Source organism: Poecilia mexicana, unplaced genomic scaffold (assembly GCF_051168715.1).
Source record: "Poecilia mexicana isolate PSO_F unplaced genomic scaffold, ASM5116871v1 scaffold_16, whole genome shotgun sequence".
NCBI classification, from domain to species: Eukaryota; Metazoa; Chordata; class Actinopteri; order Cyprinodontiformes; family Poeciliidae; genus Poecilia; species Poecilia mexicana.
The window spans coordinates 2,505,622-2,527,145 of NW_028263385.1; the positions used below are offsets into that span (position 1 = coordinate 2,505,622).

The window sequence follows — 21,524 nt, forward strand, 5'->3', positions numbered from 1 at the left end:
CACAGAACTGCTGCTTATAAACCCGAACACCTGCTGAGTCACCGAGCCAACACGACATCTTCATCCCTCCTCCTCCTCCTCCTCACCTGGCCGCTCAGGTGGACCCGCAGCTCCTTGGCCACGGCTGAGGGGGCGGGGTAACAGGCTGTGCAGCGCTCTGATTGGACGAGAGCCTCTCTGGAGCTCCTACAGTTCAGGTTCACAGGCGGATCAAGAGTCTGACTCAGCAGGATTACAGAGATTCAGCGTCAGCATGGAAGAGATGGAGAAAGAAAACAAACTGCAGCTTTTACACAGAAACTGCTGGAAACCATTCATTTATTCAGCTCCTAAAGGTCAGAAACACATTTCAAACCGGAGTAATTGCTTCAGGGTCTCCAACAGCAGAGATCAGAAGTCCTCCTAACTTCCAATCATTAAATAAACATAATTAACTATAAAATACTAAACTGTTGCATCAGAAGCAGCTGCAGTTCAAAGTTCATAACTCAGACACAGAAACTGGGAAATTTAAAGGAGATTCAGTTTTTTTTTTTTTTTTTTTCATATCTTGACTTTTCAGGCATCCCGTAGAAGCAGCAGGCCTTAAAAACAGGAGCGTGTTTGACTTTCAGCCATTTGGGTTGAAAGATTTAACTTTTCCAACTAAGGTCCCTTTCTACACTGTGAGGACCAACTGCACCTTATGGGGCCCATCCCCAAACTATTCTAATGAACATTTAACACTCGACCTGGAAGACATTTAAAATATCCACAATAAATAAACAGAAACTACAAAATAAAAAGGAATTATGAAGTCTCTGGTCTCAACTAAAACTTTTTCTTAAAACAATTTTCATGCAAATGGAAACTGAGGATGGGAAGGCGACAACAGGACAGGTGCAGGTTCCAGGTCAATGTCAAGCTACGGAAAGTCAGAGGTGCAGGATCAGGCATCAAAACTCAGAAATAACAGCATGTGAAGCCAAAGGACAACTGATGAGTTCACAATGCCTCAGTCAGTTCAATGTCTTATCTATAAACCTTCACCTCAATCTGTCTTTACTCACTGGTGAAGAAAAATCTCCATTTAAAATACCAACCCATCTCCTGGTGGGGGGGAAATAAAGCCTGGTGGCCCGCCAGGCTGATAAAACACTGGGAGAAACTCTGACTTCGGTCTATAGCTCTGGTTGTAAGTGGGAACCCTGTCTGTATCGTCATCTCTAAACAGGAACATTCTGTTTATATTTTTAACCTGTTGGTCTCAGGTTGTCATTCACAATGACAGGGGTGTCAAACTCCAGTCCTCCAGGGCCGCTGTCCTGCAGTGTTTAGATGTGCCACAGGTACAAAACAGTGGAATGAAATGGCTTAATTACCTCCTCCCTGTGTAGATCGGTTCTCCTGAGCCTTGCTAATGACCTAATTATTCTTTTCAGGTGTGGTGCAGCAGAGACACATCTAAAAGTTGCAGGACAGCGGCCCTTGAGGACTGGAGTTTGACACCCCTGTCACTAGAGGACCCAAATCTGGGTCCTCTAGTGACAGACAGGTCAAGTGATCTCTGGGCTGCTCTTGGTCCGATCCCTCACCTAGGACCCGTTTGCCCCGGCAGACCCGACCCAAATAGAGCTTTCCAACATCCCAGATACCTACAAGTTTGCTCCAGACATTTCCATTCTGGTGAGTGTTTAAATTCGCTTTGTTGGTGTTGTGTCATAATTTTTTGCTATGATTTTGTCCGGGTGTACTCATGTTCCGTTTATGTTGAGTTCATTTAAGTGGGTCAACCTTGTTTAGGTCGGGCTAATATTGTTTATGTAGCGTAGTCCAAGTTTTGTCAGTGGACATCGAGGTTATTCCATTATTGTGAAGTAAATTATTTAAGTTTTCTAGTGTTATCAAATTTACAGCATTAATACTGATGTGTGTTCTGATATGTCCTCTTGAAATGGATGAGCTCGATCCAGACTGGGCTCCAGTGCTGAATATGGGTCACTGAGGTAAACGCCACAACATCAGACCAACATGGGCGTCAATTAAAGAGGTGATACAGCAAAACCATCAACAAGTTACAGAGACTGTTTTCATTATTTACCCCAGAAGAGGTAAATAAACGGAGCAGCGGAGGCAACAGAAGAGGAGCAAGATGGAAAGGCTGAGGAGGAAACGCCAGGAGAGGAGCTCAGCAAGGCTGCAGACCCTGAAGAGGAACAGGAACCATTTGTGTTGACATACAGCTGGAAGTGGCTGTTTTCTCTCATTTAATAATTTAATGCTTTAAACATTCATGAATCGTTTGATTCAAGCTCTGCAAGTTGCATGTAAACAGGTGAAGAAATGAATCACATTTAAAGTCAAAATTTTATATTTAAATATTTCAAATAATAAACACACATGTAATGAAAGATTATATTTTTAAATAAACACTTTGTGATTAAAGTAAGAATTTTATAATCAGACATTTTGCAGTAAACATTTAATTTAACAGGCAAACCAGATTAAAGAGCCCATCTTTAAACACTTAAAGTGCAATTAGACAATCAAGATGACAAGTAAATTTTATGAAATACATCAGACTTTAATAAATATTTGTTGTATTTAACATATTTCAGGTAAGTGAACATGTAATGAAATAGATCTTGTCCTAGAATTTTATGTAATTGAACATTACAGGTAACAAATGTGAGGATTGCCTTAGGTAATACATTTTATGACATTAAAAAAAATTATATAATTTTGGTTAAAAAATAAAAAAGGGGTCAAAATGGAATAAAAATATACCTCATCAGTTTAGTTGAATAATTTCACACAAATTTTTTTTATCTTATTCCCTTCTCACCCTCCGCAGTCTCTCTCTCTCTCTCTCTCTCTCTCTCTGTCTCTCTCTCTCTCTCTCTCTCTCTCTGTCTCTCTCTCTCTCTCTCTGTCTCTCTCTCTCTCTCTCTCTCTCTCCCTCTCTCTCTCTGTCTCTCTGTCTCTCTCTCTCTCTCTCTCTCTCTCTCTCTCTCTCATCCTCTCCCAGAGGCCTGGGAGCTTCAGGTTCTCCTCCAGTATCTTGGCTGTGCCTAGAACTGCACATTTCTGGACTGACATGTCTGATGTTGTTCCTGGGATCTGTTTGAGCCACTGCTCCAGTTTGGGGGTGACTGCCCCGAGGGCCCCGATGACCACAGGCACCACTGTGGTCTTCACCTTCCAGGCCTTCTCCAGTTCCTCTCTGAGGCCCTGGTATTTCTCCAGTTTCTCCTTTTTCCTGATGTTGTGGTCACTTGGTATTGCTACATCCACCACAACGGCTTTCCTCTGTTCTTTATCCACCACCACAATGTCCGGTTGGTTCGCCATTACCATCTTGTCTGTCTGGATCTGGAAGTCCCACAGGATCTTAGCTCGGTCATTCTCCACCACCTTTGGGGGTGTTCCCCACTTTGACCTCGGGGCTTCCAGTCCATATTCGGCACAGATGTTCCTGTACACTATGCCCGCCACTTGGTTATGTCGTTCCATGTACGCTTTCCCTGCCAGCATCTTGCACCCTGCTGTTATGTGCTGGACTGTCTCAGAGGCCTCCTTGCACAACCTACACCTTGGGTCTTGTCTGATGTGGTAGATCTGAGCTTCTATTGCTCTGGTGTTTAGGGCCTGTTCCTGGGCGGCCAGGATGAGGGCCTCTGTGCTGTCCTTGAGTCCAGCTTTCTCCAGCCATTGGTAGGATTTCCTGATATCAGCCACTTCAGTTATTTGTCGGTGGTACATCCCATGTAGGGGCTTGTCTTCCCATGATGGTTCCTCCAGCACCTCGTCCTCTGTTCCCCATTGCCTGAGACATTCGCTGAGCACATCGTCCGTTGAGGCTTTGTCCTTGATGTATTTATGGATCTTGGATGTTTCATCCTGGACAGTGGCTCTCACACTCACTAGTCCTCTGCCTCCTTCCTTACGGCTCGTGTACAGTCTCAGGGTGCTGGATTTGGGGTGGAACCCTCCATGCATGGTTAGTAGCTTCAGAGTATTAACATCCGTGGCCTTCATCTCTTCCATTGGCCAGCTAATTATTCCGGCAGGGTATCTGATTACTGGTAAGGTATAGCTGTTTATTGCACGGATCTTGTTCTTGCCATTGAGCTGGCTTCTCAGGACTTGCCTTATTCGTTGGAGGTATTTGGCTGTGGCTCCAATGTGTGGAAACCAATGAACTTTTATATATATATATATATATATATATATATATATATATATATATATATATATATATATATATATATATATATATATATATATATATATATATATATATATATATATATATATATATATATAGCTGACTGTATAGCTGTATAGCTCAGTGGGTAAGACACCAGTCTACCACCCGGGAGACCGGGGTTCGAATCCAGGTTGGGGCAAGTTACAACAGTGCAATTGAGCTATGCAGTGTGGGTCCCTAGGCAAGACCCTTGGAGCTATATAGCCTACCTCATACAATGAGAGACACTGATAAGCATGACATGCCGGCTCAGACGTCGCCCGGCCAAACAAGGTCTGCGTCAGGTGCTGGGGAACCAGAGCACCTTGATGAAAAATGGGCTACTGGAACAAGACGGAAATGGGCGAGAGACGAAAACATGGATCTGTTGGAATGCTACTACTCAAGTAACCCTAGTCAGAGGGGTTACATGCAAAGACTGAGGGTGGAATGGTTACTTCGACACCCACAGTCTACAATGACTGCCAAACAACTAGTAGCTCAGTGCTCCAACATCCGCAAACGGCAACTGCTATCACAACTTGAGATTGACGAGGTACAACACAAATGCTACGGCATAAGGGAGGAGCCCAAAGGTAAGGTCAGGGGGGAGTTAACTACTCCCCACCCCGAGACTGGGTATGCAGCCCCAGTAATGAACGAACTATCAAAGCTGAACGAGACAGCAACTGACCTGAGAGAGAGAATCGTGGCCCGAATGAACACCAGGCAACCCCGACGCCAATTACAACGGCTGAGTGAAGTACCATCAGAAAGTCTCATTGAAGATGTGAATGCAGCATTGAGAACAATCCCTACCAACACCATAACAGAAACCAATGAGCTGATATACAACTCAGCATCAGTGATCCTTGAAATGCTCGGCTATAAGAGCAACCATGAGACCCAATATCCATCATGGAAAAGACGGTTAGAGGCTAAGATCAAGATAACAAGGAGGGAAGTGAAATTGCCATCCGAAAGCAGCACCAGAGTCTGGGGCACTTTCCTCTGGATGCGGCTGCCTCGCGACGGGCTGAAATACTCCTTCATAGACCTCAGGGCTCTGCCGAGGTAGGTTTCTCCTCCTGAATATGTTATCCTGTTTATGTGATCAACTATGTCCTTTTCAGAGTAGTAATTATTGAGGTAAAACTCATGTCGGAAATCTGCACTGAACTGCGCGAGTCCAATGTGGGTAAGTTCATCACTGATTTTCCACCTGATCACAATTTCTGCTGCGAAGTTTTTCACAGTATTGTGATTTGCGGAGGTGATGCTGCCAGAGCGATCAATCAGAAAGACCAGGTCCATCAGTTCACAATCTGCCAAAGAAAAAACACATTCACAGGGAGAAAAGCTGTGCAGGAGATAATCACAACCAGGGGTGCTGCCAGAAATCTTGGGCCCCCTGACCAAAAAATAGTTTGGGCCCCCCGCAGCTGTTCTTACAATTTTTTGAGTCTGTTTGACCCATAAAAAGTGTCACAATTTTAAAGGTCTGCATCTGCCTTGCTTTCTTTGGTTCAATACTGATAATTAGCGCAATATTTACTGCTCATGAATTTTACATCCAACAGTCCACATCAGGTATGCAAGTAGGTTGCTTAAATTTCTTCTGTTAGTTTTAGATACTGAATGTCTCTCCAGGAGCAACAGTCTAAAGCAACGTGCAACGACACATGAAGCAATCCAGACTTCTAAAAATGCTAGTAGTTGCATTTTATTAAGGCTGCAGTACATAACTTTAATAAAATCTATGTTTTCTCCATATTTGTTAAAGCTGTCACCATGTCGTAGCAGTTTGTTATGAGACAGATAATCTGTGAAAACAATCAATCTCCTCCATCTCCTTCCTGAACTACTATTACTGGTTAACGTCATGTACCGTTCTGACCAAAACAACCAATCAGAACCAGGAGGAGGGTCTTAGCGCTGTCAATTAGCCTCATTCACTCACTGCTAAACGAGCTAATGGGGGAGAATAAAACTTATCATTACAAGAAACTGTTTATCTGCCATCATTGGTAGCTATGCTAACTAGACTGAGCATTCACAACAGGCTATGCTAGCTGCAGCATAGCACAAATCGAGGGGGAGGAAGGATGAGCAGCACCACATGAGATTGTGATTGACAGCACTAAAACTCTCCTGCCTATGACTGGTTGTTTCTAGCACTGGGAGAAGGCAGAGGAAATAGATTTTTCACAGATTACCTCTCATACCGTACTGTCACAACATGATGACAGTTTTAACAAATATGTGGAAAAAATATTTATATGAAAGTGACATACTGCAGCTTTAATTTCACTCAGGGGACGGGTCAGGGGGGACGTGGGTTAGAGCTGCTGCTGACTGACTGACCTGTTAAGCGTTAAAAGGTACAAAGGACAAGTTCAATATATGAATATGTTGGTAATTTTTTTCCTAAATTCATCAATGCTAGTGAAATGGAGGCAAACAGTAGTCTGTAGCTAAGCTAACTATGCTAAATGGTTGATAATCTCACACAGTCTACTCACCTCTCTCGGAGAAAAACTGGGTTATAAATTAACACTCTTGCATTTTTCTCTCTCTCTCTTCTCTTTTTTTATTTGAAAACCTGATTTTATAACTTTTCTTAGAAGCATAGTAGCTGCCACAGTCGTTTGTGTCTTCCACTTTCTGCAGCTCAACAGCGTCACAGTGAAGCTCCAAGCAGGAACGAACCATTTAACGCAGATGGGGGGGTTCAGGGCAAATATGGACATGTGTTTTTTGGTCTGGGAGTGGGAACATTCAATTTTTACTGCTAAAAACAATCTTCTGAAATACAATATGATTAATTTTGTAATCGACAGGGTCCTGATTTTTTTATTTCTATGAACAAAAATAATTAAATTGTGGAGGGCCCCCTGCTGGTCAGGGCCCCTAGAATTGTCATCACTTTCCCCCCTATGCCTCGCCCCTGATCACAACACATTGCTATGAGATTCACATACAAATATACACACTGACCAGAAAAACCTGGGGATGTTTTGCTCTCAGGTGAAATTTCAGAATGAACCAAGAATCCAATTTAACCTTTTAGGGTGAACTTAATGTGACTTTCTTCTCTAAACCTCTGAATGCACATGTCCAACTGTTTACATCCTGACATCATGAGACCAAAGATGCATCCACACCAGCCCCATATCATCTGCCTTAATCAAACTCCAGTTTGATTAAGGCAGACTGGAGTTTGCAATGTGACATCGTGTGAATGGACCAAAAAAGTGAACTCTGGTCCGCCTATTAACCTTGGTCTGGGTTTGGTAGAAGTGAACTCTGGCACGGTTTGAATACATTCCCATCTGTCCCATCAGACAGTCAGAATTTTACATCCAACAGTCCACATCGGGCATGCAAGTATGTTGCTTAAATTTCTTATATTAGTTTTAGATACTGAAATGTGTTTCTGTCCCATCAGACTCGTCTGATGGGACGGACAGAAACACATTTTATCAACTTACCGAAAGGAGGAGGAGGAGGAGGAGGAGGAGGAGGAGGAACAGGGTTGTCCTCCTTATCACAGATGGCATCAACCACCTTCGTCTTGAAGTCTGGCAGGTTGTTTACGTCACCAACAGTAATAACTTTTCGTGGGTCACCAGTGATCTTAAGGAGCTGTGTTCGATAAACATCTCCAATTGCTACAGCAAATATATCAATGCCAAGTGCTCTGAGTTCATCGGCTGCATTTTGCACTTCATCGTAAGAATTGCCATCCGAAAGCAGCACCAGAGTCTGGGGCACTTTCCTCTGGATGCGGCTGCCTCGCGACGGGCTGAAATACTCCTTCATAGACCTCAGGGCTCTGCCGAGGTAGGTTTCTCCTCCTGAATATGTTATCCTGTTTATGTGATCAACTATGTCCTTTTCAGAGTAGTAATTATTGAGGTAAAACTCATGTCGGAAATCTGCACTGAACTGCGCGAGTCCAATGTGGGTAAGTTCATCACTGATTTCCAACCTGATCACAATTTCTGCTGTGAAGTTTTTCACAGTATTGTGATTTGCGGAGGTGATGCTGCCAGAGCGATCAATCAGAAAGACCAGGTCCATCAGTTCACAATCTGCCAAAGAAAAAACACATTCACAGGGAGAAAAGCTGTGCAGGAGATAATCACAACACATTGCTATGAGATTCACATACAAATATACAGTCTGACCAGAAAAACCTGGGGATGTTTTGCTCTCAGGTGAAATTTCAGAATGAACCAAGAATCCAATTTAACCTTTTAGGGTGAACTTAATGTGACTTTCTTCTCTAAACCTCTGAATGCACATGTCCAACTGTTTACATCCTGACATCATGAGACCAAAGATGCATCCACACCAGCCCCATATCATCTGCCTTAATCAAACTCCAGTTTGATTAAGGCAGACTGGAGTTTGCAATGTGACATCGTGTGAATGTGGACCAAAAAAGTGAACTCTGGTCCGCCTATTAACCTTGGTCTGGGTTTGGTAGAAGTGAACTCTGGCACGGTTTGAATACATTTGTGAATACCACGGGGACCGAAGACCGCTCCAAAAGTAGTAAATGGACTTGAGAGGCTCAGACCATTCAGGACTATTTCCATTAGCATGGTCTGCAATCTAGATGACCTGAAGGGGAAGCAGACCACACCACCAGGAGTAAGGAGCATTTACACTGGACCTGAGGCCAGTGGGCTTCAGTGCTATATGCTAATAAAGTCGATTGATGTTGAGTAGAAATGATGGCCACCAATGACGGGTGGAGATGGTGTCACCAGACCAGCCCTCAGTGGTGGTGTTACAGGGAAGACTGGTGTGTCTTGTCAATCCAGAACTGCCCTATATTTTGTGACATGCTACCTGAATAACCTCATTTATCCGTAATTGAGCCCCTGCATGAAGAACGCAGGCCTGATTTTATGTCCATGGACCACAGCTCTCCATGTCTCTTTTTTGGGGAGTCATAATTCAAGAGCACATTTTTTTTTTAGAAGCCGGTCAGACCTGGCAGGCCCAAACGTGTAGTGAGGGTCTGCTGGGAACATCTGGCGGAGTCCCCTGTGAGAAGGAGCTTTAACTCCCATCTCCGGCAGAACTTTGAACACGTTCCGGAGGAGGTGGGGGACATTGACTCTGAGTGGACCATGTTCCGTACCTCCATTGCCGAGGTGGCTTATCGGAGCTCCGGCCGCAAGGTTGTTGGTGCCTGTCGCGGCGGTAACCCTCGATCTCGTTGGTGAGGGATGCTGTCAAGCTGAAGAAGGAGTCCTATCGGCCCTTTTTGGCCTGTGGGACTCCAGAAGCAGCTGATGTGTACCGGCGGGCGAAGCGGCATGTGGCTCAAGTGGTTGCTGAGGCAAAAACCCGGGCATGGGAGGAGTTTGGAGAGGCCATGGAGAAAGACTCCCGCATGGCTTCGAGGCGATTCTGGTCCACCATCCGGCGTCTCAGGAGGGGGAAGCAGTGCAGCACCAACACTGTTTATAGTGGGGATGGTGTGCTGCTGACCTCAACTCAGGACATTGTGGGCCGGTGGGCGGAATACTTTGAAGACCTCCTCAATCCCACCAACAATCCTTCTGTTGAGGAAGCTGAGCCTGGGGACTCTGGATTGGGCTCTGCAATCTCTGGGGACGAGGTTGCCGAGGTGGTCAAAAAGCTCCTCAGATAGTCAAACCTCGGATTCAGGAAGAGCAGTGTGGTTCCGGTTCTGGTCGTGGAACACTGGACCAGCTCTACACACTCAGCAGGGTCCTGGAGGGTTCTTGGAGTTCGCCCAACCGGTCTACATGTATTTTGTGGACTTGGAGAAGGCATTCGACCGTGTCCCAGGGGGTCTTTGTGGGGGGTTCTCCGGGAGTATGGGGTACGGGGCCCTTTGATACGGGCTGTCAGGTCCTTGTATGACCGGTGTCAGAGTCTGGTCCGCATTGCCAGCAGTAAGTCAGGCTCGTTCCCGGTGAGAGTTGGACTCCGCCAAGGCTGTCCTTTGTCACCGATTCTGTTCGTTACTTTCATGGACAGAATTTCTAGGCGCAGCCGAGGTGTTGAAGGGATCCGTTTTGGTGGCCTTAGGATCGCATCTCTGCTTTTTGCGGATGATGTGGTCCTGTTGGCTTCATCAGATCGTGATCTGCAGCTCTCGCTGGAGCGGTTCGCGTCCGAGTGCAAAGCGGCCGGGATGAGGATCAGTGCCTCCAAATCCGAGGCCATGGTCTTGAGCCAGAAAAGCATAGAGTGCCCTCTCCGGGTCAGAGGGGTCGTCCTGCCTCAAGTGGAGGAGTTTAGGTATCTGGGGATCTTGTTCACGAATGAGGGAAGAAGGGAGCGGGAGATTGACAGGCGGATTGGTGCAGCGTCTGCCGTGAAATGGGCGCTGTACCGGTTCGTCGTGGTGAAGAGAGAGCCGAGTCAAAAAACGAAGCTCTCGATTTACCGGTCAATCAACGTTCCCACCCTCATCTATGGTTATGAGCTTTGGCTGAGAGGTTGATAGGCAACTGTATATTTCTGTTCCAAGCCCGAGCAGAAAATGTTTTGCAAGCCAGCAGAGAGGCTTGCAAGCAGAGATTTGATCTGAGCAGAAACAAATGTTGAGCATGAGGAGAAAGGTTTGAGAAAGCACAGAGAATATTTGAAAGAGAGCAGATGTTTTGAGTACAAGCATTGCAAGTTTTGAGAAGAAAGACATGAAGTCCTGCTTTCAAACTGCTCTCAATATGCTCTCAAATTATGGCAGAAAAATTCCCCCATATCTCTTTGCTTCAGCACCCCGTCTCAAATATTAGCTCATTAGCAAAGCTCCGTAGAGCCTGACTGCATTCTAGGGAGATAGTTTTACCATTTATTTCAAGAGTAAAGACACTTGAAATAAATGTGTAAGGACACATGTAAACATGTCCTCAAGGGTCCCTTGAGGAATGTGGTTTGAGGCCACTGCTGTAGAGGCTTGTAACGCTGGACCCCAAAACCTTAATGACCCAAGGCCCGTCTTTCAAGAAAAGAAGGACGCCACGCCTCAGCTGACGATAAGACGACTTGTGGACAGCAGGAGACGCCATTGTCAAACGAGTTCTCAATGTCACATTAGACATTGACATGACCATCACTGCTATAGGCTTTTGTTAGGGTGTTTGAGATGAAAGTGAAATATCTAAAACTTTTTCTTAGTAAGTATACACGTAGACAGTTACGTTGTATATCTTAACGCTACACATTCATTCTCCATACTTACGATGTTTGGTGATACTGCAGATGACTCCAGATATCTGTTTGTACAGAGTCTCCAGCTGGTCAAATTTATCCACATAGAAGACATTGGATTGATTATTTCCCGCCATGATCAGTAGCTCAGTCTTGTTTGCATTCTCTACACCTATACTGAAGACAGTAATGTTATTGGCTCGCAGCGCATCCGAATTTTTTCTTAGGTTATCAGGGTTTGTGGCTGCCCCATCTGTGATCACCATGAGAATCTGAGGAACGCGGAAACTTCTCCTGCCACCCTGTTCCTCGTTAAAGAACTGCAATGAATATTCCAAAGCTTCGCTGGTGTATGTGTTATCTTTTGGCGGCACCAGAGCTTTTATAGCATTACGAATGTCTCCTTTGGAGCTGTAGGTATTCAGAGTAAACTTGATTTTAGGTTCGTTGGAGAAAAGAATGGCTGCAAAACGGGTAGAGTCCCTGCTGACTATGCTCCGGTTCACTACAGACTCCATAAACACTTGCATGCTTCTGAAGCGGTTTTCTATGCTTCCTGAGCCGTCCACCAGGAATATTATATCAGCCTTCTCAATCTTCTTACAATCTGTGAGTGGAAAAAGTGAAGACAACATCAGCTTGTATGACCGCTGTGAAACCCAAGCTTTCAACCTGATGACAGCAAGTCGTTCCTGGAAACATTTCATGACAGCTGCGTCGAACAACAATGATCCAAACAGTTTGATTGAAGAACGGTCCTCACTATCTTTTATTCTATCCTTTGTTCTTTATCTAAGATATAAAATTATAAACAATGGAAAAAATTAAATACTTAAGCAGATAGTCATTGTCCAATCTCACCTCTGTGTGGATCGCAGAACTTCAAGGCCAGCATGCCGTCCAGTTCACTTATTAGATCAACATTTACTTCATTGATGACTTTGTCTGAAGAGCTACTGATTTCGTACAGCTGGCTGTAGTTACTGTTCACCACTCCGATTGAAAAGATTAACACTCCTTTTTGCCTCAGAGCCTCTGCTGGACCTTTGAATTCATCGGTGGCCTTGTTGAAGGTGATCAGCACCAGGTTCTGCCTCAGCGTAGGACGTCCTCCTTCAGCCTCACTGAAGAACTGTGAAACTTCAGTGAGGGCCCTTCCTGTTTCAACCCCGCCATTTTGCTGCTTCATGTTATCAATGGCTTCCAGTATTTCATCTTTGCTGAAGTACTGGTTCAGACGAAACTCTACTTTTGTCCTAGTGCTGAATTGCATGACACCCACACGCATGTCATTCAAGCCCACAATAGACTTGGTAACGACAGATTTCATAAATTCTTTCATTTTCCTGAAGTCTTCTGCAGAGATTCTCTCTGAGCTCTCGGTTAAGAAGATGACGTCGCTGGGAGCGTCCTCACAAACTGGAGACAGAACACAAGAACATCAGTTAGTATGATCCGGTCCAAATGTAACTGCAGAGCTCAGCTAAATGGTTCTCTGGTTCCCTCAACAGAAAACTATCAAGTTTTCACATTCTCTGAAGGATTTCCCAGAAGTGCTCTTTGGCATATACTCCCACACAAGATATCATTATATTTCGCCTATTATGGTAAACATTAACAAAGGCAAGATATTTTAAAGTCTAATTAATTAAATGTAACAACGTGGTGTGTAATCTAGAACTGGAACTCATCCTATAAAGTGCTGCTGGAATAAGTCTTAGGTTTGATTTGTTTCACATGTTGCACTTAGATAACAAGGTCTGACTTTACAGAGAAAACTGACCTGTAGAGTCATGGCAGTTATTGTTCTCCTGAGTCATTAGTCATTTTCCATTTACAGGAAAATATAAACACATATCAGATTCTCTTATTTTTTATGGCAAAGAAGGCATTTTCTATAAAGTATGGAAGCCTGTGCATTAAAACATATTAATCACGATAACAGAAATCTGCGTTGATTAGCATTGATATTTGCTCATCATTGTCCAATATTAAAATTTTTGGAGGATTTAAAACATTTAAATATGACAGAAATGGAAAAGGTAAAACAAAATGTTAGTTTAGGTCCTTTTTGAGACTTTATATTCTATAACAGTTTGTACTGGAGATATGAAGTTATGTAATCTAACATGTTGATAAAAACAATGTACCATTTGTAGTGCATTTAGTATTAGTGAAATGTCTTTGCTGGTTTTGATATGGATCCAGTTCTCTGGATCCATATCAATTTGCCTAGCGCCCCAAGCGCTCCACTGACGTCGCCATAGCAACAGCACTCCACCTCCGCCCGGCTCATCACTTTGCTGTTCATTGACTTCAGCTCTGCGTTCAACACTGTCATGCTGAGTTCAACAGGCATCAGCACTTCACTATGGACTTTCTAACAGACTGCAGACAGTCAGAGTTGGAAACAACTCCCAAGAGAGCAATGGACATACTGAGACCCCACTCACCCAGCACACAAACTGTTCTCCCTACTACCATCAGGGAGGCCACCGCAGCTTATGGTGTCGCACAAGCAGACTGGGAAACGGCTTCTTTCCACAAGCCATCAGACTCATCAACACATTGAAGTAAATGAACATTTCATAAACATTTCCTTTACACACCACTTTGCACCTTGCATTCAGCATCTGCATCACCTCACATTACCTGTATGTCCACTGATTGCACTTCTGCTGCTGTGTGTGTGTGAGTGTGTGTGTGTGTTGGTGGGGGGGGTTACTGTCAATGTCTTATTTATATGTTTATATGTTTAATTTAATTGCACATTGGAGTCTGATGAAATGCAAGTTCAAACTTCTGTGTTAACCCTGTTACATAGATCTTTGACAATAAAGTTCACTTGACTTGACTCACCTGCTGGTCCACAGATTGGTCTTAGAATATCGTTTTTGATCCACTTGAGGAAATAGTAATCTCTGACTTTAAAGGTCCTGTCTGGATCACCAGAGATCTCCTGCAGTTGAGCTTTGTTTGACCTCTTTACTCCAACAGCAAAGACCATGACGCCTTGCGCCCTTATTTTCTCTGCTGGACCTCTGATGCTGTCTTCGGACTCTCCTGCAGTGATGACGATCAGATACGTCGAACCCTGACTGTAGGGTACCGTCTTGAAATGCCTTTCCATGAATGTGAGGGCTCTCCCTGTGTTGGTCCGACCCCCTTCATGATTAACGTAATTCAGAGCTTTGCTCACGTCTAAGAGTGACATCCGGTCAAACTCAAACCGAGCTGAGTTGGAGTATTTCACAAGCCCGATGCGAATATGATCAAGTCTGTCACGAAATTCTCCAAGAAAGTTAGTGATGAACTTCTTTGTGTCAGACAGGTCAGAGGAATCGATGTTGTCCGAGTCATCAATGAGGAAGATGATGTCTGCTTCATCCTTCTGATAGCATGCTGGAAACAGAACCGCTGCAGGTTAGTGTGATGCTACTCAACAACAAATGTGACACACTAGTTTGTCTTGTGTTTGTGGTAAGCAGTGATGTTTTTCTGTCCTTCAGCCAGTGGACTGAGTTGTGTGACGCCACTAGATCAACCCTAACTCGATCTACTGACAGAACCTGACTACAGGCATTTCTTTGGAGAAATTTATGGTCCCATTTGCTGAAAAGCTGAAGAGAGACGTACAAATCTACAAAGCAAAGCCTTCAACTGAAGAAAATTTAAAATTTGGATGGGGAGAATCCTGATCTGATACAAGTCATAAAACTGTGGAGTAACTGCAGAGCGCGATGCCAAGACGTGTCAAACAGGGACTTGGAGAACCTCTGGAAGTCAGAGTGTGAAAAATTAACCAAAGAAAACTAAGTGATGAAATTAAATCAAAAGGTGCTTCAACAAAGTATTAATTTAAAGTGAACACAATTCAGTGAGGCTTTGTGCCACATTAAAGGTAGAAAATATCAAATTATTTATCATGGTCTAACTTTTTACATCGCAGACATTTTAACAGGCGTCTACAGACTTTTCTGTAACCTTGGCTGTAAATAGTGTGAGACGGTTCCCACCTTCCTTGATGTCGGCGCTGTTTTTAAAGGAGTTGACGGAGCCCTGAATGATGGCACTGCAGATACTCTTCTGCATGACTTTCCTCAGGGGTTTCAGTTGCATGAAATTGTCCACAGCAAAAACGTGCCTGTTGGTGGGATAAGATGCCATGTCGTACAGGTCTGGTGTCTTCTCATTTACTCCTATCGCAAAAACTCTGACTGGAAACCAATGTAGCTCTGCCACCGCTTCCTTCACGCTGTCCTGCGATTTACTGTCTGTGACCACGATAGCTACCTTCTGCACATCCTCCCTGCTGCCCCTCCCTTTGAAGACTGACTCCAGGGTGAACCGCAGAGCAGCTCCAGTGTTGGAGCCACCGCCGCGGTAGGGGAGCAACTTGATGAACTGCTGAGCTTCTGTTCGGTCCTGGAAGCTGTCGAGATAAGCATGGGCCTTGGGAGCCTCGTTGTAGGTAACAATTCCCACTCTGACTCCCGTCTGATTGACGTTCAGGCTGCCAATAAGCGACTGCACAAAGCTCTGGATGAGCTGGAAGTTGTTGTTCCCGATGCCTCCTGACTCATCGATGATGAAGACGACGTCTGCAGTGTTGACTCTCTGGCAGTCTGTGGAAACGATGCAGGAAGTTTATGAGATTGTCGTCTTAAGATTCACAAAGTTTTAATCAACAGCTTGTTAAACAGATCAACTAACTCTGTTGATCTGTTTGTCAACAATGAATGGAATCATTCATTTAATGATTTCATTAAATGAATCAATGGAATCAATGGACATTGATTCATTGTAAATCCTGTAATTTACTCACATTACACCACAGAGATGTACATGTCAGTGAGACAAGCACTGGATTGTCCAAAGGTAATTTTACCTATATGATGGTTGTGTGTCATTAGTGGAGATGTTACAAAATGTGTAATTACACTAAAAATTGTCAGTAAATCTTCGGCTCCACACTCGTAGAGAATGAGTATATTGTTTTAAAGCCGTACACATGTGGCCAGTTGATGTTAGCTAGCAAGATTAGCTTTCTTATTTCTATGATTATAATATAGAGACAAGTCATGGTTCATGTATAATGAGCCATGACTTAAAAATTGAGTTTGCCTACAGCCCTAGTTATCAGTCTCTGTTGTTGGAAATGTTGGTGATCTGATTCAGTTCACTATTTCTGTTCACCTCAGATACCTTGTAACAGGCTGAAAGCTCCTACCTTCAATGGCTGTTTCCACTTCTTGGGTGGTGAAGAAATCCTTCAGCTGAGTGAGCCTCAGATTGTCATAGGCCCTGTCCGCAAAGCTTAGCATGCTTTCCACTGACACAACCGGACTCATGCCTACAACAGACACCCCTTGGGATTTGACATCTTGACTGGCCGAATATAAGAGTCCCTTCGGCTTTTCTCCAACAACAACAACCAGAAACTGTTGAGCTCCTTGGTTTGCACGACCGCCATTTTCAGAGAGGAAAAAGTTATCACCTGCGTACCTCAGAGCACGTTCCAGGTTTGGTGCTTGGCCAGTTTGTGGCAGCTGTCGAATGCTTTTCAATGCTTTTGTGTACTGTGGTTTAGTTTTATGATCGTTTAGATAGAACTCAGTCTGCACATCCTGGCGATACTGAGCCAAACCGACATGGTAGCTTCCCTGTCCAGCGTCCATCTGGTCGATAAATCTGATCAGCTCATTCCTGAAAAAGATGAACTGTCGTGGACTTAAGGAGCTGTCCACCAGGAGAAAGATGTCTGCAAATTTATTGGCCAAAGCTGGAAGAAGACAGAAAGAAAATCAACTTAAAACCAAATCCAGAAAATTCAGTTCAAATCCAAAAATATTTCTTTAATCCCAAAGGGAAATTAAATGGTTGTATAGTCAGAAAAGTTTACTGCAAAAAATCATGTTGGTGCAACCACAGTTTTATTAGGGTCCCAGCAACTGGGCTCAGAGGATGACTGATCTGTTTTCATTAGGAAAACTGATAGATTTAAAATATTTTGTGTTTTTTTGGGGGAGGAGCAACTTCTTCATAACCATCTATGTGTATGGACACAGAAATAGTTAATAAGCAGACTTTTGCAGAACTTTCTGACCTTCCAGTGAGGTAATTGAGCCTTTCCTCCTCAGGCAGCTTGAGGCAGGGATGCCTCTAAACGTTGCAGGACGGTGGCGTTCGGGGACTGCAACCAGTGGCGCCAAAAGTGGGTATGCAGCACATGGGGCGCTGCACCACAGGGGGCGTCAAAGCCCCGTCTGGAGGGGGCGGCACCCCGATGATGCTTTCACTTCACTTCGCCCTTACGCTCCTTCACCTCGCGCACATGTAAATGTAAATGTAGCGAGTTTTACCTTTCAGGTGTCTTCGTCTCAGGGGGGAAGAGACATACGATCGCTCATACCGATAGAGCGACCGTATGCTTTCTACGCTCCTTCACCCTTACGTACCTTCCTTTTTTTTGGGGGGGTGAGGGAGGGGCATTTATGTTTTCGCATCCACCTGAATAATATGTAGTTGCGCCCCTGACTGCAGCCGGATGTTTCAACAGCTTCCAGTCTGTGTGACCTGAGCCTGGCCACCGCCTTCCTCTGCAAGCCTGCTCTCTCTCCACTGATCCAAAGTCCCATTGACATGGACTTCTCTGGTAGACTTTCTACCGGGTCCGTCAGCGAACAGAAGGAGAAGTTGTAAACGAGGATGTTGGTTTTTGTGTTTTAGAATTGCAGTCAGCCTGCAGTTTGAGCTGCGAAGGAAGTTTAGGAAGCCGTTCAGTTGGTCACAGCCGCCTTGTTTGGATCGCGTTACAGTGGAGGACGGTTGTCCACTCCTCCAGGAAACAACCGTTTGTCGACAGCCGAGAGTCCAGACCCTCTGGATGAAGCAGTACCAGGGGCTGCTTCATCTGTGACACTTTGCTTTTATGTCTGCGCCTTTAAGCAGCAAATCAGCGGCGTCCAAACCTTTTGACATGATGGCCAAAGCACTTGGGGGCCGCAAAATATTTTATTTTAAACAAATTTTGTGCCCTTTTCATTTTATCTGCTCAATGACAAACTAAACATGCAAGATTTTATTGTTCATTTCATTTCTTGAAGCAAACAAAGTACTCAAATGTTTGAAATATAATTTTTGCTGTAACTTTTATTTGTCTAAGCCAAACTAAGACGCTCTGACAGATCAAGGAAAGTGACCGTCTGCATCAACCGCCTGAGCTTGCAGGTCAGATTTGTTCCAGTGTAGATATAGTGGGGGGAGAAGAACTGAAATCAACCGAACCCTCAGATGGACGACACCTTACCTATTTTCTGGATCTGCAGGGAGGAGCACACGGTTTTCAGCAGAGTGTTTCTTAGACTCTGAAGAGTCTGGAAGCTGTTGGTGGTCAGGATGTAGTCTTCTGGTGGGTGGTTGGCGATGATCTTCAGCTGATTATAATTGATCTGAGACACTCCAATGACAAATACAAAGACGTTCAGGTCCCGGAGACGCTTGGCGGGTATGGACACATCATCGTTGGAGTTTCCATCAGTCAAGAGCACAGCGATCTGAGGAACGTGCTGCCTGGCTCTGCTCCCTGCCTCGGCCGTAAAGTATTCCTCCCGGATGAAGTCCATGGCTTTGCCCGTGTTTGTGCCACCGCGAAGGAAAGCAATTTGCTCCACTGCGTCCAACACGGCTGTCCTGTCCATGTGGTCTTTCAGCAGGAACTCCTTCTTGGGACGGTCTCCGTACAGCGCCAAGCCGACCTGTACTTTATCAGGGCCAATGTCGAGGTTCTGGATGACATTTCTGAGAAAGGTGCGGATTATCCTAATGTTTTCCTCGCCAATGCTACCGGAGCTGTCGACTAGGAAGACGATGTCCCCCAATGTGGCGTTTTGACACTCTAGAAAGAAAGATCAATGTGATGAAAAAATGGTTGATTTAAAGAAACAAAGCTCAACTCTAGAGTTTTATGTCTGTAATCAGCTTGGATTTTAGGAGCTGGAATATCACATACAACGTCACCAAGACCAGGAGGAGAAACTCCTCAGACATTTTTACATGAGCAGCAGCTTCACAGAAAACAGAAAACTCTGACAGTGAGGAAAACCTTCGCCAGCCGGCAGCGCCGGAGGAGAGGCGATCAGGTCAAAGGTCATCTTCCTCACCGGAAAGTTGAAGTTCTGGCTGAGCAGAGACGGCCCAGAACCCGGCGGCGGCGATGATGATGAGGACCGCGGCCCCCCTCATGTTGGATGCTTGGTGGTTTCACTTCCTGCAGAAAACAGAGTTAGTGAGGATCTGGACCGAAGAATGGCTGGGATCATCCGTTTCTATCAGAAACCAGAAAAATAACTTCTGGTCAGACCTGAGACCTTCTGCATGACGACCTTTAGATGACCCGGCTTTCGGTTTCCATTGTCTTCAATCCTCATTTCTTTGTTTTTAAGCATCTATGTGAATCATGGAGGTTGTGGTATTTTGATTCTGTTTTTAGTGTTAGCGTTTCCCGCTTTGCCTCAGCAGATGTTTCTGTCTTACCGGGAGCCTCGGTGTTTCTGTTCAGGAGATTTTCACCGAATGGTTTCTGGACACTCTGCCTCCTGCAGACTGGTTCTAAAGGGGCGGACAGCGCTGGCATAGTGCAAAACCAGCCTGTAGCTCCATTCCTCCTAGGTGATTTTCCAGTCAGCTGATTAGTTTTTCAATCTGTCCACGTTCTGATTCCTGAAAGCTTTGCTGACTTTTTCTGACAAAGATTTTTATTCATGCTGAAGAACTCCATACTCCATCCTGCAGAAGGATGAAGCTCTGAAACTCAGCGTTCATTCTCACCAGCCCTGATCAGTCCGCTTTAATCCAACTGCAGTCCGTCTGTCAGTCTGGTTCGGTTCGACCTCTGACCTCTGGTCCTCCAAACCTTGGTTTGGGTTCGGTTTGAATGTGAACACCAAGTGGACCAGAAGCAGCTCCAAAAGCAGGCAGTGGATTACAGCGCAGGGCATTCTGGGTAAATACAACCAAAGCTAACGTGCTAGCCTAGCGCTAGTAGCAGAAATGGCTCGTCTGCAGATGATGAAGTTCTGGTTCCAGTAGAACCGGGTCGAAAACATCAACATACTGAGAGACACCAGCTCACCTGGCCAGGTGTTTGCTGCCTCCTGAACTGAGACGTCAGCATCGTGTTGTTAATCATCTCTAATTTAGATCTTAAAGTTTTTATTAACCTGTTACCAAGTCAGGGTGAATCAAACAGACAGAAAACAAAGTTCAGTGAAAACATAACATCTTTTCAAAATAAGTGCGATGAAGCAAGCCATATCCATCATCAGAAAGAGAACTTCCTGAATATGAGTTTAATCCTCATTCATGATGAAAGTATCATGCAAAATCAGCACTAAGAGGAATATTTAAGCTAAACATCCATTGTCTGCCTTTGCCTCCATGCTGGGCTGGTCCATGTCTGCTGCACAGAGGGGCTGGGATGCAGGGCCGGCCCTAAGTGGCTGCTTAGGGCCCCAGGGGTCAATGGGGTGAACTGATTCTTATTTTTTTAGTAATGATTTCTTTCTGATTATATTAACAAAACACACAACTTCATTATAAGGTTTTGATTTTCTTACAATATATATTTGATAATGTTTATAGAAATCATTCTGTATATGGACAAAAATATATATATAGATTGCTGTTTGGAGCCCCCTGGTGGCCGCGGCAGGTCTCGCTTCACCGGTCACATTCAAAGCTCCGGTGGAAGAAAAGTTAGCAAAACAATGTCACAAAAAAAGTTCTTGTCCTTCACGGAGAGAGAAAGGGAGGAGGAAGACTTCAAGATAAAGGTTTGTTTTCTCTTGATAATGTTTATCAGAAAGATTAGAGTGGAGCTGCTAACAGAAACTTAGCCTGGCAGCGACATGACCGGTCCGGTTCAACGGCCAAACGTTTAAGCTAGCGTCTTTGTGTGAAACTGAGTTTTGACTTTAAGTGAGTAGATTCTACGAAGCTGAAGTTGGTTTCTAATTCTAGTTTCCAATCGGTAAAGGGCGATTCCACCTAATTTTTCACTACCTTTCTAATCTTTAATCGACTCTAGTTTAAA

At 44.5% G+C, this 21,524-nt stretch overlaps 1 protein-coding gene across 1 annotated transcript; it reads right to left on the reverse strand.

Annotated features, from left to right (window-relative positions):
* Positions 1-38: 38 nt before the first annotated feature.
* Positions 39-19,675, reverse strand: LOC106912145 (collagen alpha-6(VI) chain-like). The gene is made up of 10 exons (XM_088013948.1): positions 19,594-19,675; positions 18,741-19,328; positions 16,662-17,213; positions 15,448-16,056; positions 14,291-14,833; positions 12,293-12,850; positions 11,463-12,038; positions 7,720-8,322; positions 5,219-5,553; positions 39-218 (listed from the first exon to the last, which is right to left on the reverse strand). Exons 1-10 carry the CDS (start codon positions 19,673-19,675, stop codon positions 39-41), a joined length of 4,626 nt encoding a protein of 1,541 aa, XP_087870074.1.
* Positions 19,676-21,524: the final 1,849 nt, after the last annotated feature.